This window comes from Pongo abelii, chromosome 17 (genome assembly GCF_028885655.2).
Source record: "Pongo abelii isolate AG06213 chromosome 17, NHGRI_mPonAbe1-v2.0_pri, whole genome shotgun sequence".
In the NCBI taxonomy this organism is placed as follows: Eukaryota; Metazoa; Chordata; class Mammalia; order Primates; family Hominidae; genus Pongo; species Pongo abelii.
In genome coordinates this window covers 73,021,330-73,037,475 of record NC_072002.2, presented here as the reverse complement: position 1 = coordinate 73,037,475, position 16,146 = coordinate 73,021,330, and the positions used below count along the sequence as shown (strand labels likewise).

The following is a 16,146-nucleotide window of genomic DNA, read 5'->3' as shown; positions in this document are numbered from 1 at the left end:
GAGTTTCTTCTGTTTAAAGTTCTGTGTAAATTCCCATTTCAAGGCCAAGAATAGGCCCCTTTTAAGAGCCAAGAGTGTTGAGGAAAATAAAGGCTTTTTTGAGCCAAAAGGTCTTATTCTTGAATACTCCCTTTTAAAAGGCAATTATTTCTTACAATGGGAATTTACAGCTTACTTATATTAGCACTCTTCGATAAGATAAGAACGACCAGGGCATGGGTGACCGGCCCAACACTTATCAAGTGACTGTCCATGGGAGGGGGAGATGCAGAGTCCCACCTGGGCCGAGAGGCCGCATCACCATCTGCTGGTGGCTCCTGCATTTTACAGTCATGAGCCCTACACCATCTTCCATCTCCTCTGTAGCAGGCAGCCCATTAGAATTCCTGCTTTATTACATTAACGTTCTCACAGCTTAGTTTGGCTGCTCAAGGACAAACTCTTGTTCTTTCCCACCAGATCTTCTTTCCAACCTTAATTCTTTCCCACAGACTCATAATCAGGCCACTAACGACAGCGGGGAGCGTAAAAGTTCTCTTCCCTACCCACCTCACGTGATGCGGTGACACAGAACGAAATTCACAACACACATGGAGAAAAGGAAAACAACCAATCCTTCCCCAGAATGGAACAGCTAAGAGCCAACGCTACTGAAAAGCATGGGGCAGGCATCTCCACTGAGTGCCAGGAAGAAGCCAGGTGAAGACCCAGGAAATAAATCAAAAAAGGGACAGCCTTTGAGCTGGTCCCTGACCAGTGAGCAAGACTTAGCTGGGCTCAGGCAAGCTGTTCTGTGTGGCTAGAGTACAGAATATATTGGAAATCAGGGAGGTCAAAAACAATGAGCAGGAGATATCGGAAGAAATGTTCCTAACCACTTCACTCTTCCAAAGCCTTCACCCATCCCTGGTGAATATATCTAGGTCCAGCAGGGTCTCAGAAGCAGATGCCAACCTGAGGGGAATATTTACCAGACGACGTGAAGGCTGTGGAAAAAGAAGAAATTGGAAAATTCATTATTTAAGCAGTGTCACTGGGATACTCTCTAAAATGATACCAGTAATTTCTAAAAAAGATCTAGGGGGAAGAGAATAAATCTGGGTTTTACAGGCAGCTGTGATGACGCCTGGGTGACCAGCTGTGCCACAGCTGGCAAATGTGTCTACACATAGTAGTGACATCTGTTTGCAGTATGACAGGAGAGGGTGCCTCTTTTAGGTACTAAGGAAGATAGGAATTATCACAGAACTTCATACCACATAAAAGGTCCTGTATCTTACTTCCATTACCCCAGTACATTATTTGCAAGTCTGTGAAATTAAGTATATGATTGGTATTTAGTTTAATTTTATACCAGAGTAATTCAAGAGGTAAATTTCAGTACCTTCTGTCTTCCAATCAGATGTACATTCTCATATATAAAATATTCCAAAGAAATAGCTGATAAATAAAATGACTTAAATCATGAAATACAGTCTGACATCTGACCTCATCCACACCCTATACACTGGCCTTACTCTCCTCTTAGCCACTTCACTATAAACACCTTTGCAACTGCCACAGGTGCATGCCCCAAACCATACAGGCTGTTGTGCTGTGTTGGAACGTGATCACATCAAACTAGGATATCAGTTGTTTAAAATGATCAGAAGTGAAGAAAGCAGGCAGAAAGACAAGTCTATACATTAAAGGATCCTTTTCTTTCTTTCTTTCTTTTTTTTTTTTTTTTTTACATCTGCAAATCTATGGCCCATGTTCAAGTGCCAGGCTCAGCTCAAATCAGCAAGTGATGATAAATTCCTGGAGGCCTAGAACTCCGTGTTCTTCTTCTCCCAGTACAGTGCCTTTCAACATAAATAGATGGTTGCTGAACTCCCCTGAAAGAAAGAGACAAGTACCTGTGGGCTGCATCACCATCAGCGAACCCAGCAGACGGCACAGATGCCTGCATTCAGCTAGGTAGGAAACCGACCATATAAGCAGTGAAAAGCATGTCAAGACAGCTAGTAAAAACCATTAAAGTGAGTGGTAAACTGTTGAAAGGCTAACATGAATCACTAAACTAGAGAAGCTAGGAGTCAAGAGACCTGAGAACTAACCCTAATGATGCCCTTAAATACCTTCTTTACTTAAGATAATTTAATATCTTAACCTTTGAGAAAATAGGAAGCCTATCACAAGACAGGCAAAAGGAACTTCCCTGCCACTGTCTCCCCTTGTTACCAAATTAACGATGGCACCTTACACACAGTCAATCGTGCCTCAGAACCAAGAAATCATTTCTGATCTTGAACAATGCATTTAATGTCTGTATGTTAAGATGACAGCTCCTTGTCACACAGTTTAATGGTCCAGGCTCACATATTTAGGAAACCAGGATTGAAAAGCCAACTCAAATGCTATCATCATTAAGTTTTTAAAAATTATTATTATTTTCTGTAGCTCAGGCTGGAGTGCAATGGTGCAATCTCAGCTCGCTGCAACCTCCAACTCTCGTGCTCAAGCCATTCTCCCACCTCAGCCTCCCAAGCAGCTGGGACTACCGGTGCGTGCCACCACACCAGGCTAATTTTTGTATTTTTTGTAGAGATGGGGTTTCATCGTGTTACCCAGACTGGTCTCGAACTCCTGAACTCAAGTAATCCAGCTGCCTCAGCCTCCCAAAGTGTTGAGATTACAAGTGTGACATTAAGCAAGTTTTTATCAAGCTTGTACCATGTACCTTGTCAGCAGTGGGGTTTCCCAGATTGAATCCCAATCCCAGCATTGGAGTTTCCCAGATTGCTTCCCCTTGAAGCACTGGGGTTTCCCAGATCAGGGCTCACCTCTCACTGCCCACCAGGTATAACTTTTCTGAAATCACCAATTATATGCCTGTTATCTGTGCATGCAATTTACAACTTTGGTTACACACTGAAGGTGGCAGGAGTATATATGCTGGTTATACACCAAGTTCTAGCTTAATGTGATTGTTTTGTAAGAAGACTATCTCACCAATAAAATTTTAAGTTGTACATACCAAGGCCAATGTTTTTCTTAGCAATTTACCTATTATAGCAGAGCTAACCTTCAGATCACCTCAGTCCAGGGAACTTAGCTGCAAAACCCAAATAAATAGAAACAAACCTCTGGATTCTGAAATAGGGGCCATCGAAAGCCAGGCCCTTGATCTCAGAGCTTCATTAACCGACTGTAACACAATTCTGAACAAGCTTCATTACTGAGCTTCCCATTACAGAGATTAGGCTTCTAATCAGCAATAAAGCATGTCAAATAGCATTACTGTCTCTCCTATAGGAACCAGACACACCAAACACACCAGAAAATGTGGTGACAGGGGCGTTATTCATTGATACAAATGGCAATTAAAAATCTCAGCCATTATAATTATCAACAGTCCACTTAAAAATCAGTTTGTTATAAGTTCTTTTTATCACTAGTTTTTGTTTTTTCTTTCTTAAAATATTATATTTTTAGAGACAGAGTCTCACTGTGCCACCCAGGCTGAAGGGCAGTGGTATATTCATGACTCACTGCGGCCTTGACCTCCCAGGCTCAAGCAATCCTCCCACCTCAGCTTCCTGAGTAGCTGGGGCTACAGGCACACACCACCACGTCTGGCTAACCTTTTAAAAATCTGTAGGTATGGGGTCTCACTATGTCACTCACTATGTTCAGGATGGTCTCGAACCCCCGGCCTCCTAAAGTGCTGGGATTTTAGGTGTAAGCCACCATACCCAGCCTTTTTTATCACTGTTACATCTTCTATTTGATGGTAGAAAAAGACAGATTTATATAATGGAGGTAAAAGGTAAACTAAGAAGTATAAATCATAGGTTCTCACTCAAAGAGGTAACTTTAATATCTAAATCTAAAATAAACCCTTCCAGTAGTAAATGCAATAGATTCTTCACAAGAAAAGTGTATATACATATCCTGTATACAGACACACTTACACATATACATACTTAGTTAGAATAAAAGAAAATAAACACTCATGAGCCTGCTTCTCTGAGGTTATGCTACTAATACATTAGGGCATTAATACCCTTTCAGACCTTCATCTATATTTCTGTATTATGTGTTTCCTAAGATGAGATCAAATTATACAACCCAATCTACAGCTTACTTTTCATTCTATGTTATAAAATGTTTCCATAACATTAAATACTTATCTGCAACATCATTTCTAATGGCTTTATACTATTCCATTATAAAGATATACCATTATTAAGCTAATTTAGGGTGCTTCAACTTTTTCATTATAAGCAATGCTTCATCTTAATAGCTAACTCTTTAGGTATATGATACACGCATACTCTCTTTGGATATATAAGGATAAAATATAACTTCAATACTTCCTTAGGAAGAGCTTCTTTGAATGAAGTGTGTTTGCTAGATCAACAGGCACGCACACTCTTCTTTCTATATATTTGATACTTTGGACAATATGTTAATTGAAGAAAATTTAGAAAATCAGAAAAAGCAAATATAACTTATACTCCTACCACCCTAACATAATGTTAATAGTTTGCATACCCTCTCCAGTCTTTTCTAATTATATCTTTTTTCCCTAAAAACGATTTCGAATACTTGGTTTGGTTTGACTGGAGTTTTGATTCTTTTTTAGAGAATTCCACATAAGAGATTCCATTTACCTACTTTAATAACATGAATCGCAAAACTCTTATTCAATAAAGATATGAAATATAAGACACTTGACTTCTGCTGGATGACCCAATGTGGAAAGAGGAAGGGATGAAGTAAGGAGAGAAAGGCGGGGATGGAGGAAAAGGAGAAGGGATTGAGGTGTGCCCACCGCTGTGGGTCATGGGCTTCACTATGAGCTATCACTACCTCTGAAGTCACTCAGTGACCATTAGTTACAACAGACGAGTTCATGTAAAGAAAAAAGCCAAAATCACTGGCCAGAGAGGAAATCACCCCGGGCTGACCAGGATGTGTGCAAGGTCCCACCTCAACACACCTGAATTCTGATTTACACGTTCGTTACTGGACTTGAGGGCTGCTAACTCCTTAAGCTGGCTGCCAGCAGATGCACTTGTTCTGAACTTGGACAGCCCCCTAGAGAGCCCAAAACTCACAAAAGTCTAGCTGTACAGATTAAATATGCCCAAGGCAAATCGAGGGTTTTAAAACATAGCCATTTATACTCTAGGCTCATTGTTTGTAAGTCATTTTCTTCCTCCAGGTGTATTATTTCAACTCCTGGGGTGTAAAGGTCACTGCCTGTGGTTTGGGTTTTGGAAGAGATGTACCCCAGAGCACACCAGGGCTATGGAGTTCAAGTGGGGAATGCACCAGATGGGGCTGAACTTTTAAAGACAAAAGATCCTGTTGCTGCCTTTCAAACAGCAGGCTTAGCAGACAGAGAAAGGCAGCGACAACCTGACGTGGGCTTTATAAAGTCTAAAAATAGGCACTTGCAGCAGAATGGTTTCTTTAGAGAACAATTTTAAAGATTCCCAGGAGGTGTCAGCTGTTCACCAGATATTGGATGAGGATGAAGGCTTTCTGAGCTGTCAGGGGATCGCAAAGCCCATGATGAGGGCACCTGAGACAGATGAAGAAAAGGTCTTGGTTCAAAATCCTGATCAGGACAAAGCGGCCTGGGAGAGATCTCTGATTTAGGACAGCAGCACTCAACAGGAGCTGAGAATCCACTCCTGGCTTCTACCTTGCCACACAGACTGACTGGAAGACTATTAGGCCATGCAATCACTTTCACTAGAAAGACAATGAATTAACCCACTTTCAAGACTAGCAACTACAGATTACTTGCGAAGAGACAGTCTTCTCCATAATGCAGGTATTAATATGCATCTGCTTAGCTTCCATCATTCAAAAACAATGTTGGAGGCAGGTAGGTTAGTGCAAAGCCCTGGCCACCAATGCGCTGTTATATGGAAAGTCAAGGGCAGAAGCTGTGGGACCAGAGCAACACAGGGCTTGAGAGTGCACCGGGGCCAGATTCAAATTGGACGTGCCCCATGGCACACTGGAATACAGGCCAGGACAGAATTAGGAGCCCCAAGCCTAGTCCTGCCTCCCCATGTAACTTCAGGTCCTTGAGGGAACAAGCAGCCTCCCAGACTCTCAGTTTCCCGGTCTGCAGAGGTGGACCCACTCAGTGGTTCCTGACCCTGGTCACCCACATCTCACTCCAGGCCAAGGAAGTCACTTGCTCTGGATCGAGTCTTGGCAGCAATATGTTTTTGGAGCTCCCAGGTGACGCTAATGCCGGGACAGGCTTGAGAACCACTGGTACTAGGGTCCCTTTGAGCCCTACGTTCTGTATGCACATTTTCACTCGTCTCTGTTTTCTCCCAGTAGGCCAGTGAAGAGGTGTCTGATGAAAGGAGAAATGAGGTGCTGGAGGACCGTCCTGTGGGTTGGCCTGGGCGTCAGGCACAGGTCCTGGTCTCAACTGGACTATCGCTGAACGGAGGCCTTGACCACACATTCCCTTGGAAGGACTCTTTGCTTCCACATTCTGAGCACTGTCCTGCTTTTGTTCAAACTCCTTTCTTTTAGCCCTCAAAATACATCTCACATCCCTACCATGAAGTTTCCCCTGGATTAAATGGAGGCATAGTAGCGAAAAATGCAAACAAGAGATAACATAGACTCAAGCACATTCCCAGCTCTTTAGAAAGCAAGAACTGAAGCTTCCTGAGCTAGCAGCACATTCATATTCTCTCTCCCTTGAACTCAGACCAAAAAGAAATGAAATGCACATGGGGGTGGGGGGCAGTGGTGAGGATTTTCTGATTTTTAATGCGATTTCCATATTTGCTTTCAGAATACAAGTTCCATCTGCTTCTTTTTTTATGAGAAAAGGAAATCTTGCATTTAATCGTCTTTGAATATTACTAATTTTATATTTCAAGTATCTGGTAATTTGATTTTCATAATTAATCCTAAAATGTGTTCAGAACACAAAAAAACTCAATACCATGTGAAGAGAAGGGAAACGAAAAAAGTCCTATTTTCATCTACTACAGAAAATACTAAGTCAAAGGTTTATATGTAATGAAGCATACTGGATTTAAATCCTAATCATGTATTTTTTAGATTTAAATTTTTTCTTTATTGCTCTTCTGATTTATAAGAACCTAAGAAAAGGGTTTCCCTTCTTACTCCTTCTTCCCCGGTCCCCGCCCTCTGCTGATTTTCCTTCCAAAGGCTGCCCTTCTTACCCATTCCCTGCCCTTCAGTCCCCCACCTGCCTAGTTCAGTGATTCAGTGAGCAGTAAGTGCAGAAAGCCAATGCCCAGAAGATTAACACAAACTTGTCAGGTTGTCACAAAGTTTTTCTGGGTTCTCCAGGCCCCTCTAGAGCCAGCTCATTTGAAGCAGACAACTGCTGGCCAACAAAGACTGGAAGCCACGGAGACAAAGGAAACCCATTTTTCTGAAGACCCTCCGTGGGGTCTTGAAAAGCCTGTGCACTAGGCTTCATGCCCGGCCCTTCCTACTGAGTGGCCTTCTCCACTGCCTGCTGCTTAAAGGCTTCCCAAGCACCTATTAATTTCAAAGATCACTTTCCTGCGTGAAGACATGCCTGAGAGCATGAACAAGAGTTCTCAGACTGAAAGCAGAAAACCAAGATTCTTAATTAAATGATCAAGTGAGAACCCCATCATTTACTGGTGGTGTAGACCAGTGGCTCCCAGCTCTGGCTTTCATTCCAATCACCTGAGAAGCTGGAAATGCCAGGGCTGCAGACCAGCTGAATCAGAAGGACTGGAGGCAGGGCCTCAGCATACCAGGTGACTGGCGTGCAGTGAGCATGAGAAGAAAGCCTATGCAAGCACACTGGAATGCAGCTCCAACTCCGGCACTTAAGTCTGCTGTGACTTAAGCAAGATGCCTAACCTTTCTCATCCTCCATTTTTCTTATCTGGAAAATGCCAATAATAATCCTTACCTCCTAAGATTGATTGATGACTATGATTTAATTATGCCATATAAAGCTACAGTGTCTCAAAATACAGTAGGTCTCAGCCTCTGCTGCTTCATCTATAAAATGCGAATCAGAATAGAGAGAATGATCTGCTGGGAGTGTGAAAAGGAAATGAAGACAGAAGGGAGTGTGACTCACATATTATAAAAAAATATGAATTCACAATGGGCTAGAGGCCAATTTACAGAACATCCCATTCTCCTGCTCACATCAGGGGTAACTCAACACAGCCCAGTAAAATACAGGCCGTAAGCTCTGCAGGAGCCACCATCTCTCTCTCTGCAAATGCCAGCCTAGGGGTGACATCCAATGGAGAAAATCAGGCTGAGAATAAAACCTGCAGAGGGCAGAGGGAGATGGGGAGAGAAGGAGAAGGGATGCTGATGTCTCAACACAGGTTCAAACTGTTGTTTAATGGACCCTTTTCTGTTGTTTCTAATCTGTGACTGTCAGCTAGGGAATGCATGTTCTTGTGCATCCTTCTCTGTACGCGTGTGCGTATGCATCCTTCTCTGCACACGTGTGCATACGTATCCTCCTCTGTGCGCGTGTGCATACGTATCCTTCTCTGTACATGTGTGCATATGTATCTGCTGCATCCTTCTCTGTACGTGTGCATATGTATCTGCGGCACGAACTGGCCGAACTGGGAGTGCTGGGTCTAAGAGTACAGGCATTCATCATTTTATTTTATTTTACCTTTTAATTTTAATTTTAATTTTAATTTTTTTTTGAGACAGTTTTGCTCTTTTTGCTCAGCCTGGAGTGCAACGGCGTGATCTTGGCTCACTGTAACCTCTGCCTCCTGGGTTTACGTGATTCTCCTGCCTCAGCCTCCCGAGTAGCTGGGATTACAGGCATGCACCACCACACCCGGCTAATTCTGTATTTTTAGTAGAGATGGGGTTTCACTATGTTGGCCAGGCTGGTCTCGAACTCCTGACTTCAGGTGATCCATCCACCTAGGCCTCCCAAAGTGTTGGGATTACAGGTGTGAGCCACAGTGCCCAACCAAGCATTTGTCATTTTTATACATATTTCCAAATAGCTAGAGGTTGTACCCACTTAATTGCCCTCCAATGATAGTTTAAGGGTAGCTGTGATAGAAACTGGCAGTATGTTCCTGCTTGTCTGTTTTTACACTTGATATAATATACATATATTTTAAGACATATTCATCAGTCTGGTCATTCATAGCTTCTCCAATTTGGGGTTGATGAAATGAAACTGCTTTAAGCCTCTTTTTAAAAGACGTGTGGACATCGGGAGTTTTAAAGTGTTTCATACGGAACAGGTATCATTCCCTTTGAAATCTGGTTCTACTAATGGTGCTAATTCCAAGCTCCCTACCAAAAGCTTACAGGGAAGTGAACTACAGTCTGGGGTAATCCAGCTCCCACGGTCCGATCACAATTAAGACCTCCCTGTCATTCCTGTGGCACTAAATGCTAACCAGGAACCTGTGCCTGCTGTTCAACTGCACATTTGCACCATACTGCTGCTACAAGTACAGTGCCTTGAGAGCAAGGACCATGACTAACGCCGTGCATGCCTGGTGCTGATGAAACTGTAAACAAATGGCCTAATTCGCTCTCCCTTGCAGGGTTAGGTCCTGTTTGGGAAAAAGGGTGAGCAGCACTTAGGAGAACACTTTCTTTTCTTTTCTTTCTTTTTTTTTTTTTTTTGAGATGGAGTCTCGCTCTGTCGCCCAGGCTGGAGTGCAGTGGTGCCATCTCGGCTCACTGCAAGCTCCACCTCCTGCGTTCACGCCATTCTCCTGCCTCAGCCTCCTGAGTAGCTGGGACTACAGGCGCCCGCCACCACGCCTGGCTAATTTTTTGTATTTTTAGTAGAGATGGGGGTTTCACTGTGTTAGCCAGGATGGTCTCGATCTCCTGACCTCATGATCCGCCCGCCTCGGCCTCCCAAAGTGCTGGGATTACAGGTGTGAGCCACCATGCCTGGCCTTAGAAGTCTTAATAGCAGAAGTTAAAATGAACAAAATAGGCTGTAAATAGGAAAGAGGGTAGAAGTTAAACAAAAATAATTCAAAATTAATCATGTTTCCACCTGCAATGTTCAGGGTAACAAAAAGTCTTTTTTGCAAACTTACGGTGAACCCAGTAAAAACTTGGGTAACTGAAATCTGATGAAACAATCTGAAATGACACCCACAAGAGCAGGAAAAAGCTATTTACAGGCCCGTGCGTGCAGCATGGAGCTTCGAAGTGAATACTCAATCAACTCGGTAAGATGCAACATGAAAAGCTATCTCCAAGGAGGGGGGTGCTGCAGGTGAGCAGCTGGCTCAGAGCCCAGGTGGAGAGTGTTTGTTCTACCTAGCTAGAGAGCAGGTTGAAAGAGGACATGGCCTGTGAACGTGCAGCTCAAGAAACACTTTAAGAACTAGCACAAATGCCACTCTCTGGGCAAATGTTTGTAGCAAGGATGGCTGACAGAGTACAGGAAACCGTCTACTCCTGTGTTGTGCCAAACCCGTATTAACTTCAACAAGGACAGCACCAAGTCGAAGAGTCCAAAGAAGAGACCCAGAGCTAACAAACAAGGCACAGGGTTTATTTGGAAGAACTTATTTGCAGGGTGGCCCAGTGGCACTGGGCTGGACAGCAGAACTTCAACTGCTTGTAAAAAGCACGCAGCTTATACAGCACCTTCACTTACCACCCTCCTCCCAGCAACCTCCATGTGGCAACCCTCATTTCTTCAGTGACTGCTGTCAGGTATGTCTGCCATAAGGGTCATTCTCAGGGTGTGCTGAAGTTACTGCTGTCAGACGCTTCTCCCATACAACCTGGAGCATTACTCCTATGGGAAGATGTGGTCCCAGTGACAACCCAGGTTACCAGGAAGAAGCCTCCTCAGGCCAGGTCTCCTATGACAGGGGACCCAGCAGTGAGGGAGAAGAGGGAGTATCTTTCAAGGTACCTTCCTCTGCAGTTGGCCAAACACTTAAAATAAAGGAATGCAGAATTTAAGCTCTAAGCAGTCAGGACCTCCCTGCATAGTGCATAGAACACTACAGGGGCTGAAAGAAATATCTGAGAAACCAAGGCACAGGCCAGGCGCAGTGGCTCACGCCTGTAATCCCAGCACTGTGGGAGGCCGAGGTGGGCAGATCACTTGAGGTCAGGAGTTTGAGACCAGTCTGGGCAACATGGTGAAACCCCATCTCTATTAAAAATACAAAAATTAGCTGGGTGTAGTGGCAGGCGCCTGTAGTCCCAGCTACCTGGGAGGCTGAGGTTGCAGTGAACTGAGATTGCGCCACTGCACTCCAGCCTGGGCGACAGAGCAAGATTCCATCTCAAAAAAGAAAAAAAAAAAAAAAGGTATCAATGCCTAGGTCACCAGAGAGAGCTGCAGGAACTGTCCTAAGAGCCCTGAGAATAAATCTTAATGTCTGCAACTGCAAAGAAAATAAACTTTATTTTAACATCATCTCAACTGACACTTTTTCTCCCTGAGTGCCTCCCTCATTTTCTGTCCCACTGAAGGCATGCATGGTTTTTGTTAGTATTTGTAACATTAAGAGATGTTAAAGGAAAGGAAGGACTTTATTACAAAATGAGCAGATACATTCCCCCTCGCAGTTTCCTCTGTGGGTGTGTTCAGCACCCCCTACTCTGTTTTCAGTTCTTTGCTACACATATCCACTTAGGCAATCTGCCCAGGTTTCTTGCACCAAGACTTAATGGACTCTTTCCCCTGCCCCTGGTAGAATTTTTATCAAAAACAAAACTCAAGCATCCAGAGAGAAAATCACCCAACCTTGCATTTTAAAAAATTTAAATTAAAAATTGTTGCTACCATGGTTGAGGGTGTCACAATCATCAGTCTGAAAAACAATGCCATCTACAAAGTTAGCTATAGGGAAGGGATGACAATACAAAAAAAAATGTGTTAAAGACCTCTCTAGCCTCTTCTGAGTCTCTTTCACATCACAGATTGTTCCATTAACTTTTTAATAATACTAAAAACTCCTACAATCTCAGAACCCTATGAAAGGGGAAATTTCTTTTTATTCCAAAGCCAAATACAAATCCTTTTGAGATGAACCTTAGCTGTTACCATAAATAGCATGGATATAGGCAACTATTTATATAACAATATTTTTCTACATGAAGAATTCCTTTCTTAGGCCAAGACAGAAGGATCACTTGAGGCCTTGAGGAGTTCAAGACCAGCCTGGGCAATACAGCGAGATCCCTGTATCTACAGAAAAATTGAAAAAAAAAAAATTAGCTGGGCATGGTTGCATGCACCTATGGTCCTAGCTATTTGGGAGTCTAAAGTAGGAAGTTTGCCTGAGCCCAGGACTTCAAGGCTGTAGTGAGCTACAGCTGCACCACTGCACTCCAGTCTTGGTGACACAGAGAGACCCTGCTAATTAATTAATTCATAGATAGATAAATTCCTTTCTTAAAGAAACTTGGAAGAGTGTTGAAGTTCTGGTTCATAACTAAACATTTAAAACTAAAAATGAATCCTAAACATTTTATCTCTGGGACCATATGAAATGAATACAGTACTCTTCATTTGAAGAATTTAGTTTTTTCCCACTATCGGTTAATTATTCCTTTTTAGTGACTGGCATTTTATTTGGATGATTCTACAAGTTTAAGAAATTCTCTGACAGAAAAGAAAGAAATAAAGGGGAAATAAAGTTTAAGACTATGTATTATCTACTTTAAAACTAGCTATGTAATAAGTAGAAATTACTTAAATAAGATCATTTTCTCCTCTGCGTAAGTGTCACTATTTGAGAATGACTTAAATACCTGCTGAAACACACAAAATGTGAATTAACGACGTCCTCTGAAAAAGAACTCCAATCGACTATTTGATTCCTGTATCATTTTATTTAGCTAGAACAAAAATGCACCTGACAATATGGCCACCAGAGGGTGCTGTAACCCCCCAATACACCTCGATAGAGCCAGAGCAAGAACAGACAGTCAAGAGGTCTTCAGGTGACAGAGGCTGCACACCTGCCCTCTAATGAACTTACATGGGCAGAGCCCCTCTGCAAAAGGCTTTCCTTAAACATAACGGCATCAGTGCTAACTTTAACGTAGGGAGGACAGAAAAGCAATGTGATGGGCACTCATAGAGGACTTTTATATTATTAAAATTCAGAACCTGCATGTTTTAAAGAATGTCTTAAACCTACAGAACAAAATAAATGAGAAAATTAATGAAATGCGAGGGTAATGAAAATATGGGCCTGAATAAGTCACCTGGAGAACAAGCACAAGAGGAGGAGAGATTCAGCCAAGGGGTGGGGTGGCAGAGCCGAGGAGGGGCAGAAGAACGGGCGCTGGAGTTGGCCAAGCACAGAAAGGGAGCAGGGAGCTGTCCTCAGCTCAGTGCCCCTGGGCCAATGTGGGACTAGAGCAGGATGTGCAGGACTCGGTGCTGGCCCTTGTGGCGCTGAAGGCCTGTCAGGGAGAATCTTAGCGCCATGTGCTAAGTGCTATCACAGAGACCTGCACAGGGCCCGGCACAGAGCCAAGGACTGCGCACCCGGGTCACACACACAGATCAGCAGCACTGGCCTGAGAAAGGACGAGAGCAAGGCAGTTGTGCAAAGAGGGAGAAGGGGGCGGTTCTGGGCACCGGCAAGGCACAGAGGAGGAAGAGCGCACCGCGGCTCGGAGAGGGATGCGTTGCAGGGCGTCACAAAGACCTCTGTGCCCCCGTTCACCCAGGGCAATGCACAATCACTGAAGTGTTTGCCCGGGCAGGAACATGGTCGTCTGTGTCTTAGAGATAGAACTCTATACCTAGGTGGAGGGATAGAGAGAATAGGGCAGATATGGACGCTGCTTGAGGAGTCCTCTACACCAGTGGTCCGTCCCCAACCTTTTTGGCACCAGGGACTGGTTTGGTGGAAGACAATTTTTCTCCAGGCTGGTTTGGGGGTTGGGGGAGTGGGGTGGATGGTTTGGAGATGATTCAAGGGCATTACATTTACGGTACACTTTATTTCTATTATTATTACATTGTAATAGATAATGAAATAATTATACAACTCATCATAATATAGAATCAGTAGGAGCCCTGAGCTTGTTTTCCTGCAACTAGACGGTCCCATCTAGGGGTGATGGGGGACAGTGACAGATCATCAGGCATTAGATTCTCATAAGGAGTGTGCAACCTAGATCCCTCACATGCAAAGTTCCACAATAGGGTTCACGCTCCTATGAGAATCTAATGCTGGTGACTGATCCGACAGGAAGTGGAGCTCAGGTAGCAATGTGAATGATGGGGAGCAGCTGTAAATACAGAGGAAGTTTTGCCCACCCACCCATGGCTCACCTCCTGCTGTGCAGCCCCCTTCCTAACACGCCACAGGAGTTGGAGACCCCTGCTCTACACAAACACTGAAAGCCAGACACAGCAGCCGGAAGGATGAGAGAGCAAAGGACAACTCTTGGGTCCCTGGCTTGGATGACTGTACAGATGGCGAGGCCATCACGGAGACAGATGATTCCAGAGAAACAACAGCTTCTGATATTTTGACATTCCAGGCCAAGAAACTATGTAAGGACAAACAAAAGATCCTGAATTATATGGCCCCACTAGTGGTTGAAGTCTCATTTCAAGAACATGACGGTTTGACAACATATGTAATAACAAGAGAAGACGAAATCACACTCCAGAGAGCCAGTGCACCACCCTGGAAGAAAGATATTTGAAAATTTCTCTTTTGTTTTCCAGATTTGCTAAATAATGTTTAAAATCACCTAACCAAGTTAAAATCCCTGTTCTCAATGAACTCCCAGGTGATTCAAGTCAGTGTCAGAGAGAGTGTTTTGAGATAATATACAACCAATACTATCATTTTCCTACTAGGAAAAAAAACAAAACTGTGATAAAGCTGTAAGACTAGCCTAGTTTGATTTTTCTACCAGCCACTCCCAAACATGAAATGCAGTATTTCTTCCAAATGTTTCTCTACTGTCCCACCACGAATGCCTAGTTTTAAGCATCTAAAAGTCACAGAAGCTTAAACAATGATCAATCAGTTCTTCAATAGGAGACACACAATAACGTGCCTATAACAATGACGGATAAAAATGCAAACAAGCCTTGAAGTGTATTTACTACACATTCCTATGCCAGATGGAATGTTAGCACACATTCATTAAGAATCCAGGCATATTTTCTATCCCTTGTGTTGATATTATACAGTAGGAATGCCAATCCTTTTAATAATTTACGGAGGAGTTACACACTGCAGATTCCTTATTAAACATTACTTACACTAAGGTCATAAGTCCAACGAATATTCCGTAGCAAAAGTGGGCAATATTTTAATTGCAATACACTAATCTAAATTATGTCTGCATCTGCTTGTATGCATTTAATTCATCATTATTTTTCATGTATTTATAACACAAAGCAGTGAGAGTATCTTCTCTAAGGCAAAAACATTTTACAATTGCATTCATTTTTAGAACTTAAAATTTACAGTGGATATCCAAAAGCTTCATATGCTGTATTTTAAGCATGTTGCCCTTGAATGGAAAAGAAAATAAATAAAAAGCTACTGCACTATCTAGGAACCCCATTCCCTGGCCCAGAAAGTCAATACTAGCAGAATTAGTCTGTCATTGACCAGCCAGCAGCTCTGTGAAAGAGTTTCATCTGGAAACCATGACAAAATAACACTGACACTCCCAGTTCTAAATATATATGTTGTAGAAAATCAATGGCTTATAACATCAGAAGTTGGCAAACTGCAGCTCGTGGACCATCAGCTCACACACATGCCCCTTTGTTTATATATTGCCTAAGGCTGCTTTAGTGCTATGTCAGAGACCATAAGTCCTGCAAAGCCTCAACTACTTAGTATCTGGCTTTTTGTAGGAAAATAAATTAAAAAGCTTGCTAGGCCCTGATTTAGATAACTACCTATAGCATGTAGGAAAGGTTTTATTTACCATTTAAGAATTTGCCAGTTCACTTAACTTATAAATAACCTTTAAAATCTTAGCTTCCAGGCTTCTCCCCCAAATAGAATTATTCAATAATTTTATAAAGTCGATGACAATGCTTCTTAGCAAATGAAGTAATACAACATAGGCAATACATATCTGAGAAAGACAACATTCTGGAGTTCCAAAGATGCTTCC

At 42.9% G+C, this 16,146-nt stretch overlaps 1 protein-coding gene across 8 annotated transcripts in view; it reads right to left on the bottom strand.

Annotated features, from left to right (window-relative positions):
* NEDD4L (NEDD4 like E3 ubiquitin protein ligase) overlaps positions 1-16,146 on the bottom strand; it is a 363,402-nt gene that overhangs the window by 208,133 nt on the left and 139,123 nt on the right. The window contains exon 3 of one of the 8 annotated variants that reach the window (XM_054537491.2): positions 972-986. Within the exon in view, the coding sequence (XP_054393466.1) occupies positions 972-986 (15 nt within the window). 8 annotated transcript variants of the gene reach the window in all.